This window comes from Electrophorus electricus, chromosome 19, assembly GCF_013358815.1.
Source record: "Electrophorus electricus isolate fEleEle1 chromosome 19, fEleEle1.pri, whole genome shotgun sequence".
Lineage (NCBI taxonomy): Eukaryota > Metazoa > Chordata > Actinopteri > Gymnotiformes > Gymnotidae > Electrophorus > Electrophorus electricus.
Genome location: NC_049553.1, coordinates 4,400,862 through 4,420,268, shown reverse-complemented (window position 1 = coordinate 4,420,268; position 19,407 = coordinate 4,400,862). Strand labels below are relative to the sequence as shown.

At 42.8% G+C, this 19,407-nt stretch overlaps 2 protein-coding genes across 2 annotated transcripts; both read left to right on the top strand.

Annotated features, from left to right (window-relative positions):
- The first annotated feature begins 5,044 nt into the window (after positions 1-5,044).
- Positions 5,045-7,224, top strand: gpr78b (G protein-coupled receptor 78b). The gene is made up of 3 exons (XM_027009950.2): positions 5,045-6,035; positions 6,147-6,260; positions 6,987-7,224. Exons 1-3 carry the CDS (start codon positions 5,368-5,370, stop codon positions 7,222-7,224), a joined length of 1,020 nt encoding a protein of 339 aa, XP_026865751.1. The 5' UTR covers positions 5,045-5,367.
- Positions 7,225-9,374: 2,150 nt separating this feature from the next.
- On the top strand, positions 9,375-19,108 carry LOC113577346 (carboxypeptidase Z-like). The gene is made up of 11 exons (XM_027009940.2): positions 9,375-9,812; positions 10,104-10,133; positions 14,195-14,569; positions 15,225-15,440; positions 15,666-15,895; positions 16,929-17,090; positions 17,260-17,415; positions 17,555-17,699; positions 17,901-18,040; positions 18,191-18,290; positions 18,473-19,108. The coding sequence occupies exons 1-11, from the start codon at positions 9,710-9,712 to the stop codon at positions 18,799-18,801; spliced, it is 1,986 nt and encodes a 661-aa protein (XP_026865741.2). The 5' UTR covers positions 9,375-9,709; the 3' UTR covers positions 18,802-19,108.
- The last annotated feature ends 299 nt before the right edge of the window (positions 19,109-19,407 follow it).

Here is a 19,407-nt window from a genome sequence, read left to right as displayed (position 1 = left end):
ACAATTTCAGTCTTTCAACACATCTACCTGTCCACGTAATATTATAAGCGCTACAGGGAATGATATTATGCCAAAGCACAGAAGCACACTAGCTATATGAACTCTTCATCATGGCAAAATATAGCGCATTGTGGTTATCACAATTATCATGAAAGTACAGATAGACAAATATGGTTCATATATACATTTGCCTTATTGTCAATATACAACTGCAAATGACATAAACAAGGGCTCATGTTGTAATTGAATAGTAAAATGTAAAAATGCATTAAGCGACAGGGAATCCTTTGACTTCACAACACTTCATGAGACTGTCAGAAAGTCTATATTTTTTTGTGTGGGCCATGTTTGTGCCCATCAGAGTCTTGACACCAAACCCTGCACCCACCCCCCACAACCCCCCCAAGGTCCAAGCTGTATGGCTTTGATCATTGCAGTAACGTATGCAGTTAATCACACTCTCTTTAGCACACTGCAGTGTACCTGGCAGATTGCACCTGCCTCAAAATGTCTGTGTAGTTACATCACATTTCGTAACATTTTTCATATTCAGGGCCTGGCCATGAATGTGACGCCTTTGAAATATGCGTCTGATGCTGGAAGAATAAATGGCATTCAGCCGCTCCACATGTGTGGGAGGAAAAACTACAAAGGCCTATTTAAATAACAATACTGGGCTTGGCAAGCTGCCAAGAGCGGTAGCAAAGGTACAGAGTCGCCACACTCCAACTGTTCTGATGTCTTTTCGATTACTTATTGTACATCAGCTGTTCAAAACGTTTGGAGGGAGAACCGGGATTCTCTGACATCTTATCGGTCGACAATTTACTTTTTGGTTGAAAGCATAAAGATTTCTGTTTGTTATATACCTTAAGTTGGTTTGCTTGCTTTGTTATATAAATGACAGATGCAGCATGTGCGGTGGAACACCAATAAATCAAAAAAAGAATCTTTTCATATGTGAACTCTTTGTTGCTATTGGTCAAACAGAGTCCTTTCTCTCTCTCCCCCCCACCCCCCAGTAGTAAGCTGAAACAGCTTTATTGATGTGGACTCTTAGGCTCTCTGTTCTACTCCATCTACTCCTTTTGGTCTCTGGATGAAAGAAGCACCCCCATGACTTAAGCAAAGGTTGACTGAGCCATAGCCAATGGCCTCCTGCAGTGGGCTAAACCATTCATTCCGTGGGAGGAAACCTTATTTGTCCACCTCTATGAAGATATGAGTAGTGCTCTTTAACAGGAACACCGCTATTCATAATATTTTCAAGGTGATTATATAATCTGTATGAAAGTCAAGAGACAACATTCTAAAAACTTCTGAAATGGTTATTCAAGGAAACGTTGAACCTGAAAATGGTTCATTTCAATGGTTTATCGTGTTTATACACAAACCCTTAGAAGATCATAAATTGTTGTAAAAGTTGCACATAGAGGACAACAAAAATGAAACAATGACACATTTGAAATTAGTTCTGACCTTATTCAATGAGTATTGTCCCAAAACAGAGATGTTCCTATTACACAGATACCTTACTTCCGCATTTGATCCCTATTGCATAACTGTTGTCCGAGCATGTGTGGGACTGCCTTTGGATAGGAATGTGTTGTTTACTTAAAGAGGTGTGGGATGTGTGATTGGGAAAACGTAGATGCAAGGCAAGAGCTGTCTCATCCAAACACACACACTAGCTCACACAAACTGGCATGCACACCGTGCACAACATACACACCATGCATGCATGTGCATACACACACACACACACACACGCATGCATGCACACACACGGGAAACTACCTTATTTGATAACTAGCCTTTAGTTCAATTTGCCCTTACTATGATGGTAAACCAGTGTATTGCTAACAAATGTGACTGGTATACATTGCTGGTGGTGTTGCAAATCTATCTGAGACAAGTTATTTTAATTTTCCTTCTCTACTGTCTCATCGAAGGACAATGCCTCACAAGACTCAGTGTTTCCATGGCGACATGACTCACAATAACTCTTTGATCGTACCTGTGCCAGTAGGGAGATGTCTGACGGCAGCCATTTCACACTGTCTGTTTGTCAAACAGCACTCTGTTTAGTGACTCCGCCACTTTAGCTCACTGCACCTCAACATAACTTACCATTAAACAAGGAAGAAAACAAACCACACTATTTACCACTCCTAATCGCCTTAATATAACTCTTAATGACAGTACACGGACTTTAATTTCTGCACGAAGATGAACCGTGAGGTTGGGGTTATTTTCAAGCTGCCTTTGGAAATGGGATGAATGACTCGCGCTGTAATTGCGACATGCTCCTTGCAACAAGTTTGACAGTAACTGGGGGTGGTGATGTGTCAGTTATGTGCTCACACTCTTATATAAACCCACACATACACACACACACACACACACACACAAACACACACACACAGACACCCCTTCACACGCAATCGCCTACACCCACGCAGTGCTTACATCTGGTGGTTTGAGCTGCTGGTTTGCCACCTGTGGTTTCATGCTCACCTCACTCGGTACACGATGATGCATCGTGCAGCTGGGCCGTTTTGCATGTGGACACAGACATCACACACAAGCCCTGCAGATTTACATCACACACAAAACCTGCAGATTCACATCACACACAAACCTTGCCGGAAAACCTGCTTAAGCCATTCAGTGGCAGCCCCACTGCACCGTAGCATGTGTGCTGTCATCTATAAACCAGTGTCATTAAGTAGGCCTTAATTGGACAGGAAATCTGACAGCAAACATTGAGTTCAACCATGATGTGAAACAATTATGTTCTGGCATAATACCCCAGATTTTCTGACACATGCATCAATGCTGGTACAAGGAAAGCTGTCACTGAGAAATTAAGTAAAGCTGTGACATCAAGTCTATCTCACAACAGAACCAAGAAACAGACTTTATCACAAACTACCACCACCCAGTGTGAGCCAGTTTAGACATAAGACATAAAACTATATATATATATATATATGTGTGTGTGTGTGTGTGTATATATATATATATATATATAAACACTAAAGTATAGTGCAGTTTACTAGTGGAGCTTACAAGTGCTACTGTCATTGAGACGTTCCAGGTAAGATGCAGAGGCGACAGCGTTATAACGAAGGAGACACCCGGTCACAGTGCTATTAATAGCTCAATGCTCTTCTCCCCCGAAGCCCAGTAGGAGCAGCTTCCTGACCGCTCTGATAAGCCATTTGTAAGGAGCCGACACCAGACGCCAGCTCCCTGCAATTGCCACAGTATTCACCCACACGCTGCAAGCCGATGCCCTCGACTTTGAGACCGCCAAATGAGCTCTTAGGTTCACTAATGAATGCAAACTTGCACGCGTGATGGCTGGTCGGCCGTGTGTTTACTATTTCCCGCGGTCAGTGTCAGAATTAACACCAAGCTGACTTTTGCTTCTTCCTGTTTCTTTCAGCTTTAATTCGTCCTTACCAAATCTTTACAGGTTTCTCGGCAGATGCTTTTCACGTTAAAAAGACCAAACATCTGTCTTATTTGCATGTGCTTTACAGAATGACTTGTAATTATGTATTTTATCTCTCCTTTTAGTTTCAGTACCATTTAGAACTATCAAACTGCCTTGCAGATTCTGCGTCTTGCTGCAAAGTGCTTGTGCTTATGCTGCCGTAAAAGCTGGCATACAGGGGCTGTTGATAGCATGCACGCAGGCTTATGCATACACATATTTTTCTTCCTCTTATCTTTTATCCTTTATTTTATTCATCACTCCATCGTCCCGTAACTTTGTTACTCCTTGAATGTTTAAGCTCGGGCTGTCAAGCTCGGTATAAGAGTTAACGGATACCCCAAGCATGTGGCTGTATGCCCTGTAATCCTCTCTTTCACGCCTCTCTCCTCCCATAGATTCCCAATTGTTTTCTCCTGGCAGCAGTCATTTGTCCAGCCCTGTTCTTCATCACTCCATCATCAAATAGAAACAATAATAAAAGCATAAATTCAGCTGTTAGTCCAAACATATACTCATAACACTCTTTGACCTAACTGTCCCATAGAAAACCATTCATTTTTATATGATCTGATATCGTTTGAAACCATACCATCTGTTAGTAAAATGATTCAACTGATGACCCACTCTTCACTAAGATTTCATCCCCACATAATCCCACTGAAAAAATAATTTCAATACTATTTTAATTTCAATACTACAACCACCAAATCTGATAGAGCTATCCAGCTCCTGACCCAAAGCATATCTGCATTTCATTCTGATTGAATTTGGCTATTTTACGCTGCTATGCTTTTTTCATACCTCTGTACAGGGTTCCAATGAAAGCCTATTGATTTTCAAACTTGGTAAAAGGTTGTCTTCATAGTTTCTGTAGAGCTTCAAATATTGACCCAAACTGCTGCACAGAAGGGCTGTTCATCATAATAGCTCACATCTAATTCTGCTGCGTCTTCTTTCATCTTCCCATCATCTGAGAGAACCCCGCTGTTTTTCACTGCTCCTTCAACAAAGCATGCACTGCTGGTAGATACATTCATCTTTTGATCCAAAACACATGCCTGGATTCTGATAGCACGACCATAGTCAAACCTTTGAATGCCCCCCCCCCCCCCATGTTTCTAAGGTCTTGTAATCTTGTAATGGTCCCAGGTAGGCCAGCTTGAAGTCTTCATCCCTTGATTAAATACAAGCTATTGGCTAACTCCATTATAAAGTAAAGGGGGAAAGAGTGAAAAATAAGTACATTTAAGGTCTTTAATTAAGTTTGGAATCTTGCAATGATTTGCTTAGGGTAACTGCATGTGTTACACTTCAATATTTCCATGAAATATATGAGGCCAATGGCAAATGTTTATCACCTCACGTTTGAATAATCATAATGCTGCTGTAATTTGGATTTCCTTGGACAATAATCGGAATACTATGTTATCTGGCCTCCCACAGTGGGTTACTTCGTGCGCATGATCTGAGGACCAAGCTCTTGTGGGCTTCACACTGAGTTCGCGCTGAGGCAGTGAATTCGAGCTGAGAGAGGAACAGAAAGAGACCAGTCTTTGGAGCAAGGACTTCGTACAGCACCAATTTATAGTGAATCTGCAATTCTCTGACAGAACGAATTGAGAAGACGAGCATGTGAAACTTTAATTTAGCGGCGAAGTGAAGAGAATGAAAAGGAACCGTCTGCGCTCTTACGATTCAGCACGCTGGACAGCGCGCGCAAGTTGCGCCTCGTTCGACTTTTGGAGTTAATTTTTGTCTATAAGAAGAGTACAAACAACCAACACACGAGGAATCATGCGTGTTATAACGTGCTCACAATCACCGTGGCTAGACGTACTTCGATAATACTTCTGGAGTGAGAAATGGACTTTGCGGAAATTCTGGTTGCCTTGTTTATCGTTGTGATCGCGGTTGTTTCTTTGTTGTCGAACTTGCTGGTGTTACTATGCTTCATCAACAGCAGCGAGATACGCAAACAGGTGCCGGGGATATTCGTTATGAACCTCTCCTTTTGCAACATACTGATCACTATCGTGAACATGCCATCTACTTTGGTGGGGATTATAAGAAAACAGCAGCCCTTTGGAGATTGCCTCTGTCACGCAGTCAGCTTTCTAGAGACCTTCTTGACTGCCAACACGATGCTGAGCATGGCAGCCCTCAGTATAGACCGCTGGATCGCCGTAGTCTTCCCGCTAAGTTACTCCAGTAAAATGCGCTATCGGGACGCGCTGGTTATGGTGTGTTACTCGTGGCTTCACTCGCTCACATTCTCCCTCATCGCATTGCTTTCCTCCTGGGTTGGCTACCACCATGTTTACGCATCCTGCACGCTGCATCTGACCGAGGAGAACGCACGGATTAAGTTTACTGTGTTCACCGTTGTGTACCATGCCACCAGTTTCATGCTTTCGCTCCTGATTTTGTGCGTCACATATTTAAAGGTTTTAAAAGTTGCACGCTTTCACTGCAAGAGGATTGACATTATAACCATGCAGACCCTCTTCTTACTGGTAGATATACATCCAAGGTATTTATTTCACTTTATTTGTTTGTGATTTTACAATCAGGATGCTATTATGTTGGTCCTGTGCTCGCATCAAAATGTGTTTCTCACGGTATTGCGTGCTACTTCTTCTAGTGTTAAACAACGCTGTATTGCCGAACAAAAAAAGAGGAAACAGCGCGCGACCAAGAAAATCAGTATTTTCATTGGCTCATTTATTATCTGCTTCGCTCCTTATGTGATAACCAGGTATGTATTCTTTCAAATCAAATGTAAATTTCGGGAAACATCACATTCACGTTGTTTTAGGGGTTCTGTAACCGAATTTCCATTGTGCCCAATTTTGAGAGAAAAAAGAGTTGCACTCCTAAGTCTGTTAAGGTGTTTTTGCGTCATGTAACGTAAGCTGTTGACGTGAACTGCATCATAAACAATCGTTTCTTAGAATAGCTAGCTGATGTGCACCTGAGGTGATAAAACGGGGGCCTATACCTAGTGCTCGAGCGACCTTAAACAAGCTTCACTACTCCTTATTTTTGTAACATATTTCTGTAACGCCTGCTGTATTCATTTCCCTACCCTAGACAGACAAAAACACATAGCGCATGAACAATAAACAAGCAGACAATAAGAAAAACTATCTACATAAATAAACACATACGTGCACACATACAAACATGCATGTATAAGCAATTTTCTTGCTGATGAATGACTACCATCCAAAATATCCCTTTCTCTGTGAAATTCTGTGTTCTGGATCATAATTTTCTAACCACTAAATGTATTACTGAACTACCATGAATACATCCTAGGTTTCCCATTATAGGGATCCTGTATATCAGTATACACTTGCATGCATAAATATAAATAACACAAAAGATCAGGCACAAGATGTCAACTACCACAAAAAAGCTGACATCAATTTAATATTCCTACTGTCTTCAGACTACTGAGTTCTTGCTCTCTGCTTCTCAGGCTGGCAGAGCTCCTTCCTTTTGTGGACATCAACCGGCACTGGGGCATTTTCAGCAGGTGTTTAACATACAGCAAGGCTGCTTCAGACCCTTTTGCATACTCCCTCTTGCGGCAGCAGTACAAAAAAGCCCTGGTTACAGGAGCCAACCGGCTTCTGAAACGTGACTTGTACCCTTCTTCTGGACACAACAGCTCATTGGACACAGAAAATGATTACTGTCTCCAAAGAATCAGTTAATGGCACTTGCAAACGCTGGAAAATCCCAAAGCCTTTGAAGTCAAAGGAGAGAGAGAGAGAGAGAGAGAGAGAGAGAGAGAGAGAGAGAGAGAGAGAGCACAGGAGAAAAGGAGAGGGAGAGGATGTTATGACAACCAATTAGATGCAGCTGGAGGAGTTCACTCCTTAAGGTATATGCACCAGATATCACTAATAAACATGGACAATAGCAAAGGATACGTGACTAACTGGCTTCGTTTTGTGAGGAACCACACATGCACATACAAACACACACGTGCACACACACACACACACCCATACACCCACACACCCACACCCACACACACACACACACATCTATACACGCATGCACCCTCCCACATGCACACCCACACACCCCCACCCACACACACACACACATCTATACACGCATGCACCCTCCCACATGCACACACACACACACACACACACACACACACACACACACACACATACTTACGCACAGACAGATACAGAAGATACAGACCACAGAAAAGAATAACAGAAGCTCAGTGGACATTGCTGTCACTTTTATAGTAAGCGCTAAGCCTTTTTCCAAGTTTATCAAAACATATTCTAGTGAAAACCTCATTAAAACATGGAATTCTGGAAAATCATCATTGAACTAAAGATATGATCACAATTATTGTCTGAATGCTATGAGCAAACCTCACAAGATGAAAGCGTGCTATTTTCCATTGATGTTTCTACTGGAAGTGATTTATTTATTTTATACATTTATTTGTTTTAAAAGTGGGCATCATTGTCAAACTACTTGGGAATTCATTGTGAATTCACTCTTTCGCAAGCATCTTGGTCACCAAATTATACTCTACTTCGTTATTATAACATAATCTTTGCTAATAGTTATTTGAAAAGCCAAAGTTGAAAATCACACTGTAGTACCTATAATGTTGTAACTGAATGTACTAGATTCTTGTTACAGCAACACCATTGTGTGCGCAAGTTCTGTTTCTACAGGTAAACAAGTCAGATTTTTGATGTAACTACTTTGCACAGTATATGAATTTTGTAGTGCACATTACATTGTTTCAAACATTAAGGCAGACGTGTGGGGTGAGAAATTAAGACATACTGAAGTAACCAAGGAAGTGCTTTATACAGCTGTGTTTGTGCCAGATTTGTTGAAAATGTACCGTTTTGTGAACATGGTGCAATAAATTAGAACATGCATTATAATGTCAATTGAGATAAATTACATTATGCAGTTTTTTTTTTCAGCAAATTCATGGTCCCAATAATATTTTTGTAGTTACGGTGATTTTTGTCATCTCCATAGCAGAACAACTAGCTATATTTGTGTTAACTTGTGTCACTCCAGAGAATCTATTACCCTATTAATATATATCAAGCAAAACAGTGGTCTGAACAGATGTTTATTCTGTTCACGTAGCATGGGAAGAGATCTGGAAAGAAAATGAACCTAAATGCAACTAATTTTAATTCTATGAACAAATCCAACATATGATACAGTTTCATGTTTTTTTCTTTGTTTGCTTGGTTTTGTTTTGAAAACGTTGTTGGGCACATAAAGAAGAGAAAGTGCAATGATGCTGTCATTCAGGTTTATTCTTTTGGCATGAAGGGGTCTGGACCTACCAGCTTGGAAACTTAAGGACCTTTAGGATAGTTTACTGTTCCATTGAGTTGTTGCTGTAATGCCACAGTGCATGTCACAGCTTGCTGAATTCTTTAGCTTGAAATTGTTATTCTTACCATGTTGCCATGGTTTGTCAGACCGCAAATAACTGCGCAAATAAGATACCATTTGGAAAAAGAAACAATTTTTCATATTTAATGTTTGTATTCAGAACCACATAGCTCCATAAGTCTTTTTGAGACACATTTAACAGGGTCAGTCAAATATTTTATGTATTTCGTTCCTAGGCTAAGCTGTTCCTAGCCAGACCAAGCGACTACAGATGGCAACCATTAGAGAATTCAAGACAATCCCCAAATTCACAGGAATGATATAATACTCGCGTCCGAAAAACTTTTTTAACAGCGCCAAAGGGTTGCGCACTTCATGAGCGGTTTTCAAGGCAAGGCGCTTTCTCGTAGAAACAATGACGACAGAGGTTTCTGTCGTATTGTGCATCTATAAACAAGTCTGTAACCATGTCAATATTCCTCCCTCGCTTTTTACGCCAAAACATGGCCTCATCTTGGCTTTCTCAACCTGCGTAACGGTGTTTGCCTATCGTACGAAAACAGAAGAGCCGTAATTGCGCAGGAATGACGATATTCCTAAAATAAGATACGGAACTTCAGAGAGTATCCACCTAAGTGGCAACGCGTTTGTTTGATTCTTTTCTTTCTTCTCGGTTTATTACCAGTGTAATCTGACAGGTCAGTACTGCGTTTATAAAGACTTCCTATATCCTAAAGTTTCTCACTGGCACTAAAGGTGGGCGCTATACTGCGACCATCTACGGATCCCGTGGATATGGATCGGGCAGGAGTGTTATCTTTACGGACATGTCTTTTGCTCAGACTTCTGGCGACAGCTGCTTTGTGTGCGCCACAGCGCTGCGGGGACTATTTTCAAGGTTGGTGTTCTCAAAATGACGACTTGTTCCGCGAATACTATACTCAGAAGTATCAAGGACACGGATTAGGACACGACGTGCAGAATTAACACTGACGCTGCAGGATTAAAAGTGACATTTCACAGATCGCGATAAACCGCACCAGAGAAATTCAATTAACCTTATAGACGTTGTGCTATGAACAGGTGGCGTCGAGCAAGTTTAATGTATATCTTCATTCATAACTGTGTACTTTTTAAGGAAATCTAGTGCTGTAAACAAAGTAGATAATCTTCCAATTTTGTTTTGCAGGACTATGCAAAGCTCACCAGGAGAAGAGACGTGAGTGATTACTTCCGTTCGTGTTTGTTGCATGGGTTGGCATGGACAATTCGAAAGTTGTACGCTTTTTCGTTAAGAAAATCAGCTCAAGAGCGTTCACAAGCACGTTTTATTAACAAACAATACTATTACTAAGATTGCTATTACTATTATTATTACTAGAAGGTAATTGCAGTGACACCGGTGAAGAAGGACCAATTCTTCAAATTAAAATGCTTTTATTTAATAAGCATAAAAACATCTAAAAAGAACTTAATGGGGGAAATATGGGGGGGGGGGGGGGGCGTAACTAAAACCCATGCACTATACGAGGACGGTAGACACATTTAAACGAACTGATAAAAACTAAGACAACTGGACTAGATCAAAGATACACAAATCAATACTTTACAAGTATTTACCACATTAAATCAAAACAAATAAATGCGAACTGCATTCTGGGAGTCCTCGTTGTGCTCCTTTCTGTTTCCCTGGTCCCCACCATAGGCCCTATGGCAGATGATGCTACACAGCCACCTACAGACCACGACAGTCCATTGTCCTGCTCAGACCTGATACAATACCTCACCCAGATGCTCCTTCACAACTCAGGGGCTCTCCCATGGAGACTGGAATTTGGACAGAGCCCCTTTCTGCAGTGCAGGTCGTACAACGCATTGACATCCCTAGCAAGATTAGCTGTGTTTGGCATGAGAGATGTTTCTGGCAAGCTGGCGCATAGTGCGGAAGGTGCACCATACTCCTCTGATCCCGGCAGACAGCCAAACACGAGCTCTGTGGGCGTCTCGAGCTTGCGGCCGAACATCAAAAAGTCTGGAGTTAACCTGGTTGACTCCTGAACAGCAGAAACGCACACCAGCAGGACCGGAGGCTGCTGGAAATTCCAGGTGCGCTGGTGTTGAAACGCTCTGCCGGGTCACTGTACTGAGGATGTAGCAGCATACTCTATGTCTTCTGGATGCCCAACCAGTTGCAGATCTCAGCCATGACTGCTGACTCCAAGTTACGCTCTTGGTCGCTGTAGAGTTTCTCTGCAACCCAAACCAGCAGAAGAACTCAACCAATAGCTGCTCCCTCTTTACAGCCATGTTCTGACCCATGACCACCTCAGGCCACATGGTGAAGTAGTCCTTGGTCGCATGGACATATCAGTTCCCAGAGTCAGTGGTGGGAAAGTGCCCCTCCCCAGGTGGTGCCTGCACCATGCCCAACTCAGTCTGTCTCAGGCTGCATAGCACTAACAGTTACCACACATGCCGCCCCGTACACTGAAATGTCTGCCCACTTAGTGATCCTCATGGCCAAGAGAATTGTACATCCTCCTCCTGGGTGCAGCAGAACTCCTCTCAGCTCACAGCATCGAGCCTGGTGTCACTGGGGGCAATGGTAGCTGCAGCACTCCTTTTAGCTGTCTGGACTCTCTACTTGAGAGAATAGAATACCAGTATTTTTTGGTGGCACACAGGCAGCAATACAGGGCTTCAGTATTACCATTTAGGCAGCAGATGTGCTATTATCCTTTTCTTCACCAGGATCACCGGTGCTGCCCAGGGGCTGTTTGACAGTTCCATGATTCCCAAAGCTGTCTTCCTCTTTACTTTTTTCTCCATGATATCCTTTAAAGGCAAGGGGAGCCGGTGGGGCTGGAGCCGAATCGCTGTGGCATTGCCGGTTTTAATGCTGCGTTGCAATAATGTCCCTGTGCAATCTCTGTCACAGCCGTGGCTGTGACGATGTCACTATAACGCAGAAGCTCCCAAAACCGCTGTTTCTGATTTGCTGTCAAGCCAGACTCCACTGCCAGAGATCACACGCGGCCTCCAGTGTTGCACAAACCTCCTCTTTTCTTTCCGTTGCTGTCCTCCACGCTTTCTCCATTGTTGATGCTGATAAGGGTTCTCTTCGTGTCCGCTGCCTATGACCCTCACAGATCCACCAACCATCACTGGCACTGCATGTTCAGCTTCTACAACGCTGTCAGCCCTGTCCGGGAGATCCACCAACGGAAAATGAAGGCCACACAGCCAGCGAGCCCTGACTCTGTCTCTGCCCAACTGTGAGCTGCTGCTGACAGTTTCACTTGTCTTCTCTTAAGGGTGTCTTAAGGGTGAGTATGGCTCCAGTCACCGCGAGGATATCCAAACTGAATATGCTTGCATCCAGTACAGGTGCAAGCCAGATCTTGTGCACTTGGCCCAGACTCCCCCTCACTACAACAGTGAGCCATTTCTTCCCACTCATATCATTTCAGCTGCCAGCAATTGACTCGAATGCTGGAGAGTTGTCCCAGTCGGCCGTGGTGGTGTCTGATGGCGGAGCATGCCTGGTGACACAGATGAGCCCGTGTCGATGAGGTTGATGAGCTGTTTTCAGCCTACACTCAATCTAAATCCTGCAGTGGCAGCCAGGCTTCCTAGCTGTGCCATTAATGCTGAGGGCTGTTCTCTGTGTCCCCTCTAACACCAATGCATTCAGGAACTGGTCCAGTGCTAACTCTTCCTCTTCCTGTGTGGCCACCATGTATGCCTGCCGAACCATCATGCTCGGTTCCATTAACAGTACACTTTAGTCTCTGCCTCTCCAGGAGCAGTCGCCTGATTGACAATGCTGTAGACACCTGTCCAAAATGTCACTGGTCAAGGGACGTTGTCGACGCCACTAGGTCAGTAGCGGCAGATACACAAGCGCCTGCAGTGCTTTACTCCCTAACAACAACAAAGTTGTTTTGTGGCGATGACCGCTAACCAGACACAATGGCGGATGACCACCTGCGGCTCTGTGGAGTATGATTTCCAGGCACCTTTGCTATTGTAGCCTAGAAGGGATGCATGACATCTCTGCCATCATCTCTCTCTCTCACCGGGTGCCAGCTTGGCTCTGATGCTGAGTCTTGCCACAATGTTTCCTTCACTGTCATCCCTGCCCAGCCGCATTGCTCTCGGCTGACTGGACCCGCCTTGGAGGGGTCAGGTGTAACGCTTGGTACATCCTTCCTCTGGGCTATGCCCTTTTCACCATCTACCTTCAAGTCTGATGATATGACACTCAATTTCTTCCAGCTCGACAGCAACATCTCAGTTCTGACACCAATACATCAGCAGAAAAAGGACCAGGAAATGCTGTTTCTTCAAATGAAAACACTCTTTTATTTATTAAGTATAACAACAACAGGAAAGGGACTGAACTTAACACTGAAAATGGGGGTAGGTAACTAAACAACATGCACTCTACACAGACATAGGTGTGCAGCATTCTGGGAGTCCTTACTGGGCTCCTCTCTGTTTCCCGGACCAGTCCCCATCCTAGGTCCCATGGCGCATGCCACAATACTTATCTTCTGCAAGTAAAATATGTCGACCTCTCGAGTGAAAATGCCCTTCAAGGCAGGTTCACTGTGTTCATTTTTTCACCCTGGAAGGTGGACATGTCAAAGTTAAAAAGAAAAAAAAAATCATAGTAGTTAACTTCCTTTTTAGAAATGAGATCTTTCTGAAAGACAGAATGGAATCTTCTTTTAGGGACTTACCTCACATAGCTGTCCAAAAGACTGATTATGTTATAAATTATTTATATATTCATTTAAAAGCTAAGATTGATACTGAAGAGAGTCTAACTTATATTCAGTTCAGTCAGAATATATGTAATAGCTCCCAGAATACTTGCCAAATAAAAAATTATGTAATTCACATTTATTTTCTTGTAATGTGGGATACAGAACATTGATTTAAACATAGTTCCCACTCTTAATTAGTGCTCAGTAGAAGATCACACAATGCTTTCAACCACACAAGGACTTGTACAAAAATACAAAATGTGTACTAGAAAGCAATTTCTCTGCCTCCTGCCTAAATAGAAGCACGGCAGTAAGTGTTGACAGACATGTTAATTAGTAGACTTTAATATCATTGAAATCATGTAATCAACTCTGCTTTGATGGTCAGCTTCTAGCATCCCAACCTATGTCTAGGGTGATTTTTGCTTGGTTTTTTTCCCATTTTGTTTGTTTGTTTGTTGTTTATGGACCACTTGTTTATTTTGTTGTTGTTTACGGACCACTCCAGCCGAATGCACGGACATCATGCTGGCTTACTGTGATGACATGCCCTACACCAAGACTACGTACCCCAACATCCTGGGTCAGAGGAACCGTGAGGAGGTAGAGCAGAGCACCGAGTACCTGCTGCTGAGTGTGATGAACTCTCTGCTGGGTGGGGAATGCACCCCAGACATGCGCATGCTGGCCTGCTCTGTGGTAGCACCACACTGCGAGGGTCACAGGATCGTCAAGCCGTGCCGCAGCACCTGCGAGGCTGTCCACAAGGCCTGTGCCCACGCCTTTGAGGGCATTGCCATGGCCTGGCCCTACTTCCTGGACTGCGACCGCTTCTTCGTCAGTGAAGAGGAGGGCTGCTATAATCCCCTGGAAGGCCTGCGTGGTAATAAGAGGAAGTGGAGTTTAGGGATGCCTGCTTTTTATATGCACCTGTTAGATTGTAATAGTAATAACGTAGTAATAAGTAGTTATAACATTACAGTTTAAATCAAATTGGTTGTGGAAGGTGGCTGTAGCTTATCTTGTATTCCACACAAGTCAGGTTAGTCTCATTTGGTCTCTTGCAAGAAAAATCTGTTTTTGGAATCCTAGTACAGTAAGCTAATAAGGTTGTGTCCTGTCACTGGGACTGATGTTCAATTACCAGAGATGTCCCAGACGTCCTTGGCTGGGAGTTTATGAGAACACAGTTGGCTGTGCCTTAATTGTCTAGGAAAGATGGCTTAGTGTCTTTAGTGTCCCTGCCAATTTAGAGTTATGCTGACCTATTCTATGTGCCTGTTACAACATGTACACAGAAATAAGCAGCCGGCACTCTCTTGCAGATGCGTTCGGCTGTCCATCTTCAATGTGCCACAAAAAAAAAAAAAAAAAACAAAGATTGGCTTAAGTGCACTCCAAGACAAGTCACATTCTGAATTAATTTTGCCTGAAATTTCAATATGGTTTCCCTTCAAATCCAGGCAACACAGATGGATATCAGTACATGTATTTGAAGATTAAAATGATGCAACTCATTAACTTTCTGCCATTTAAAGAGAGAGAGGTGATTGCAGTGACCAGTGGTTCTACAGAGGAGCCCTCAACAATCATCCAGTTCCTTTATCACTCCAACACACAAATGCTCAACATCCTAGAGAAGACAGCGGAACAGTGTTCCCACATTTCTAGAACATACAGCATTGGACAGAGTTTTGAAAAGAGAGACCTGCTGGTAATTGAGTTTTCCAACAACCCTGGAGAGCATGAGCTATGTAAGTAGGAAATATCTGTATTTTGTAACTGAAACCCTCTTTTTTTTGTACAGCAAAAGCACAAAGCTCCACTGAACCTTTAAGAATATTTTAAAAGCGTATCTTATTAAAAAGATAACTGACAAAAAAAAAAAAAAGACACAATGCTGTCCCGAATTAGCTGTCAAAGCAAATACATCTCCAATAAACATTCCCCACCTCTGTTCAATCTGCTTTGTCGGACAGTGGAGCCTGAAATCAAGTACATTGGGAACATGCATGGGAACGAAGGCGTGGGCAGAGAGCTGCTGATTTACCTAGCCCAGTACCTGTGCTCTGAGTATATGCTGGGGAACACTCGCATCCAGAACCTCATCAATACCACACGGATACATCTCCTACCCTCCATGAACCCGGACGGCTACGAGTTGGCCTTTTCTGAAGTGTACAGCGGAACTGACTCAGATTACGATGAGGTGAAAGGTTAATTCTCCTAGTGTTCCACACATTCTCGATCATTTATTGGCTGTAGGTTCGTGTTACTGTTAGAAAGGAATCTAGATATTACTATGTGTCTCATAGCAAAGATTTAGTGCTTTTTTTGACCTTATAATCAACCATTTAAGGTATTGAGAGTGATTGCTGGTTACATTTCTCGAATTGCAGTTCTGCACTGTGGTCCTACCTTACCTTGAATTACTTTTTAGCTCATATAGTGGTGTCACCTAGTTGTGGTGGTGGAGTACCCCTCCACAATAATTTAACTGATCCCGAATCAGCAATTCTCAAGTCCTACATGAGTTTACAGTGGAAATATCAGAGAAGAAAAACACAAATGCATGGTTTCAGAACAGGGCTTTGCAGAGTTTTGCAGAGTTCTGCAAACAGTTTTGCAGAGTTTAAATTAAAGTTTATAAAGACATCTGATAGCATCAGAATGTTAGATGTTGGAACCAAACTCTGCAGGGTTCACATGAATTGAGCACCCCTGCTTTGGATCGAGGGCTTTTAACTCCACCCCTGGAGAGGTGCAGTGGGTCCTGCACACTTGATCCAGCTTATCAGGCGTTATCAAGCCCTACATGAGCTGGATCAGGTGTCCTGCAACAGACATAACTAGTAGCTGTACAGAACAGTGGGTCCCCTGGACTGGGGATGAAAACCTCTACTTTATAACTTCATGTTTTGGATGACATAACTTTACCCTTCACAGTACAGTGACAGTTAAGATGTTATGTTTAAACTGCTATTTACAGTTAAACCTCCATCAGGCATTATTAGGGGAGCCTAACTTTCAGTGAGAAAGGCAAGTACTAGAAAACCATTTAGCATTTAGAGGTAAACTGCTGAGGGAAACATGAATTTCACACAGTTGTGTACAAGAGTATGCACATAGGAGCCACATGTTATTTCAATCTTGCTTACTGCAATCGAGATGACTAGGGAATGCATTAGAGGAAAAGCATTCTCCAGATAAAAAATACCACCCCTGTTGTATTAACGCTGCAGGATGCCAGATACAGTAGGGATGCAGGTGGCCGAAACAATGCCCAGAACATAGACCTCAATAGGAACTTCCCAGACCTGACCTCTATCGTCTACAGCCAACGTAGGCTCAGGCATTACCGCACTGACCATATCCTCATCCCAGACTCGTACTGGGATGGTAAGGTATGAACTCTCAGTACTGTAGCTTATGTTTAAAAAGCATTACATTTAGAAGAACAAACAGCAATAGAAACATATTCCTTAACATATTCTTATCTCATTCTCTTACCTCATTAAATAAATACTTACAGCCCAGCAGAGCCTAATATGTGCGTGTGTGTGGATTTTAAAGGTCGCTCCAGAGACATATGCCGTCATGAAGTGGATACGATCGCTTCCTTTTGTCCTGTCAGCTAACTTCCACGGAGGAGATCTGGTTGTGTCCTACCCTTACGACCTCTCCAAGAGTCCTCGGGGAAATATGTTCTCTCCAACCCCGGACGAGCAGGTGACTCCTGTCATCAAAAACAGTGCACCTGTAACAAGCTAGTAGGCTGGTACCAACTGGTACAATTCTTTACCTAAGCACCGCTACTTGATCCAAAATAAAAACTACTGCTACATTATGAGACACATTTGAACTGCAGGTCTTCAAGCAGTTAGCCAGAACGTATGCAGATGCCCAGGCTGCCGATGTCGCAATGGCCAGCCATGACACGTACAGCTGTGGTAGCAAGTTTGATGATAAAAGGGGTATTGTCAATGGGGCTGAATGGTACAGCATTGCAGGAGGTGAGCGTGGTGAAAGTTACACATCGCAGTACAGTTGCATGTTATAATGATGTATTCAGTTGGGATTGAATAAAGGCTTGAATAAACGACAAATAGATGAATAAATAGGATTTCTGCATTCCATTCCGGACCTTTCGGGAGTGCTGGCTGATGGAGGCTGGGCTGCTAATAACTACATCTTGACCTTCTTTTTTATGGCAGGAATGGCAGACTTCAATTATCTCCACACAAACTGCTTTGAGATAACAGTAAACCTTGGCTGTGACAAGTTTCCCCCAAAGGAAGATCTGTATAGCAGCTGGCAAGCCAATAAAGAAGCTCTCCTGAGTTTAATGGAGTCGGTGAGATCATCTTTGTAGCAATAAAAATAATATACCTTAATGCATAATTATCTGAGCTTTGTTTGATACATTTATTAAGAGTATATGTTACTATGCGTAACTTGTGCAGCCCATCTCTGTCATTGGTCAGTTTTTTACTCTGTATTCCAGGTGCATAATGGGATAAAAGGCATTGTAAAAAATGAAGATGGGCATGGTATTAAAGGAGCCACTGTGTCAGTCAAAGGGATCAGGCATCACATCACAACAGGTATTAATGCAGGAAGTTTTCTACCACAGGACCAGTCAACATAAAATCCACAAACAATTTTTATGTTAAAAAGATTTCTTGTATTCCAACTCGCTTATTTTCTATCAGCAGCTTTTTGTTTTCTGAGACTTGCCTTTATTCTTAGCCTTTGTACAAACATGTGTCTGCCCCTGGTGTGTCAGCTGAAAATGGAGACTACTGGAGACTGCTGACCCCTGGCATCCACGTCGTGGCTGCCTCAGCGCCGGGTTACGCAAAAGCCAGGAAGAGGGTGCACCTTCCCAGTAACATGCAGCGGGCAGGCAGAGTGGACTTTGTGCTTAGGAAGACTCAGTTAAAGCTTGATGACTTCCCATCTGTGGGCACATACATGCGATTCGACCCTTTTAAGCAGCACTACGACGTGAGGGAATCTGAGCAAGGAGAAGCGGAGAGGCAAGAAAAGCCCTGGTGGTGGTCATACTTTGCCCATGCTAGTAACCAAAACCCCACCTGGCTCCTGAGAAATTAGCTCCACCTAGTGGTCTGATGGCATCTTTGCAGGTCGTTCTTGTGTACACTTAATCTTATCTTAATATGTTACATGAATATTGTTTGCTATAACACAGCAAACTATGTGGTGTTCAGAGCAAAGCATTACTATGAAACATTAAAGTGCAGTCTACCAGATTTTCCATAGACTATCCAAAAGAACTATTTTATTTCAACTCATAATTACAACAGTGGCCTGTGGTAAAATGTACTTAATAAAATGTATAATCTTCGGGTCCTTACAGTTGTCTTCTGATAATGTTCATAAAATAACAAATTTAAACCAAGCACTTGTCAGTCTTCTCTTGCTGATGTGCCAGCTAACATCATTATGTACCTTGCTTTTTTTCTGCACTGATATTTCCCCCATAGGTAGATATAAACCTTTACACACTGAAGTTCATGAGCAAAACAGCCACACCCCATGTGTAGAAAATCCTTCAACAAAGTGAAACTGGCATCCCAAATTGACAACACTATAAACATGGCTTTTGTTTTGTTAACCCTTAACGCTTTAAGGACGCCTTAGCTGTCTACAAGATGGGCAGCATTTGAGGGGTAGAATATCTTGTTCAGCAACCACTGA

What these genes read in the sequence shown, in the direction of transcription:
- gpr78b (XM_027009950.2), top strand. Translation starts at nt 5,368, where the DNA reads ATGGACTTTGCGGAAATTCTGGTTGCCTTGTTTATCGTTGTGATCGCG. An exon ending in CTGGTAGATATACATCCAAG is followed by an intron (nt 6,036 to 6,146) that starts GTATTTATTTCA and finishes TACTTCTTCTAG; the next exon opens with TGTTAAACAACGCTGTATTG. An exon ending in GCTCCTTATGTGATAACCAG is followed by an intron (nt 6,261 to 6,986) that starts GTATGTATTCTT and finishes TCTGCTTCTCAG; the next exon opens with GCTGGCAGAGCTCCTTCCTT.
- LOC113577346 (XM_027009940.2), top strand. Translation starts at nt 9,710, where the DNA reads ATGGATCGGGCAGGAGTGTTATCTTTACGGACATGTCTTTTGCTCAGA. An exon ending in ACTCGTACTGGGATGGTAAG is followed by an intron (nt 17,091 to 17,259) that starts GTATGAACTCTC and finishes TGGATTTTAAAG; the next exon opens with GTCGCTCCAGAGACATATGC. An exon ending in CAGGCATCACATCACAACAG is followed by an intron (nt 18,291 to 18,472) that starts GTATTAATGCAG and finishes CTGGTGTGTCAG; the next exon opens with CTGAAAATGGAGACTACTGG.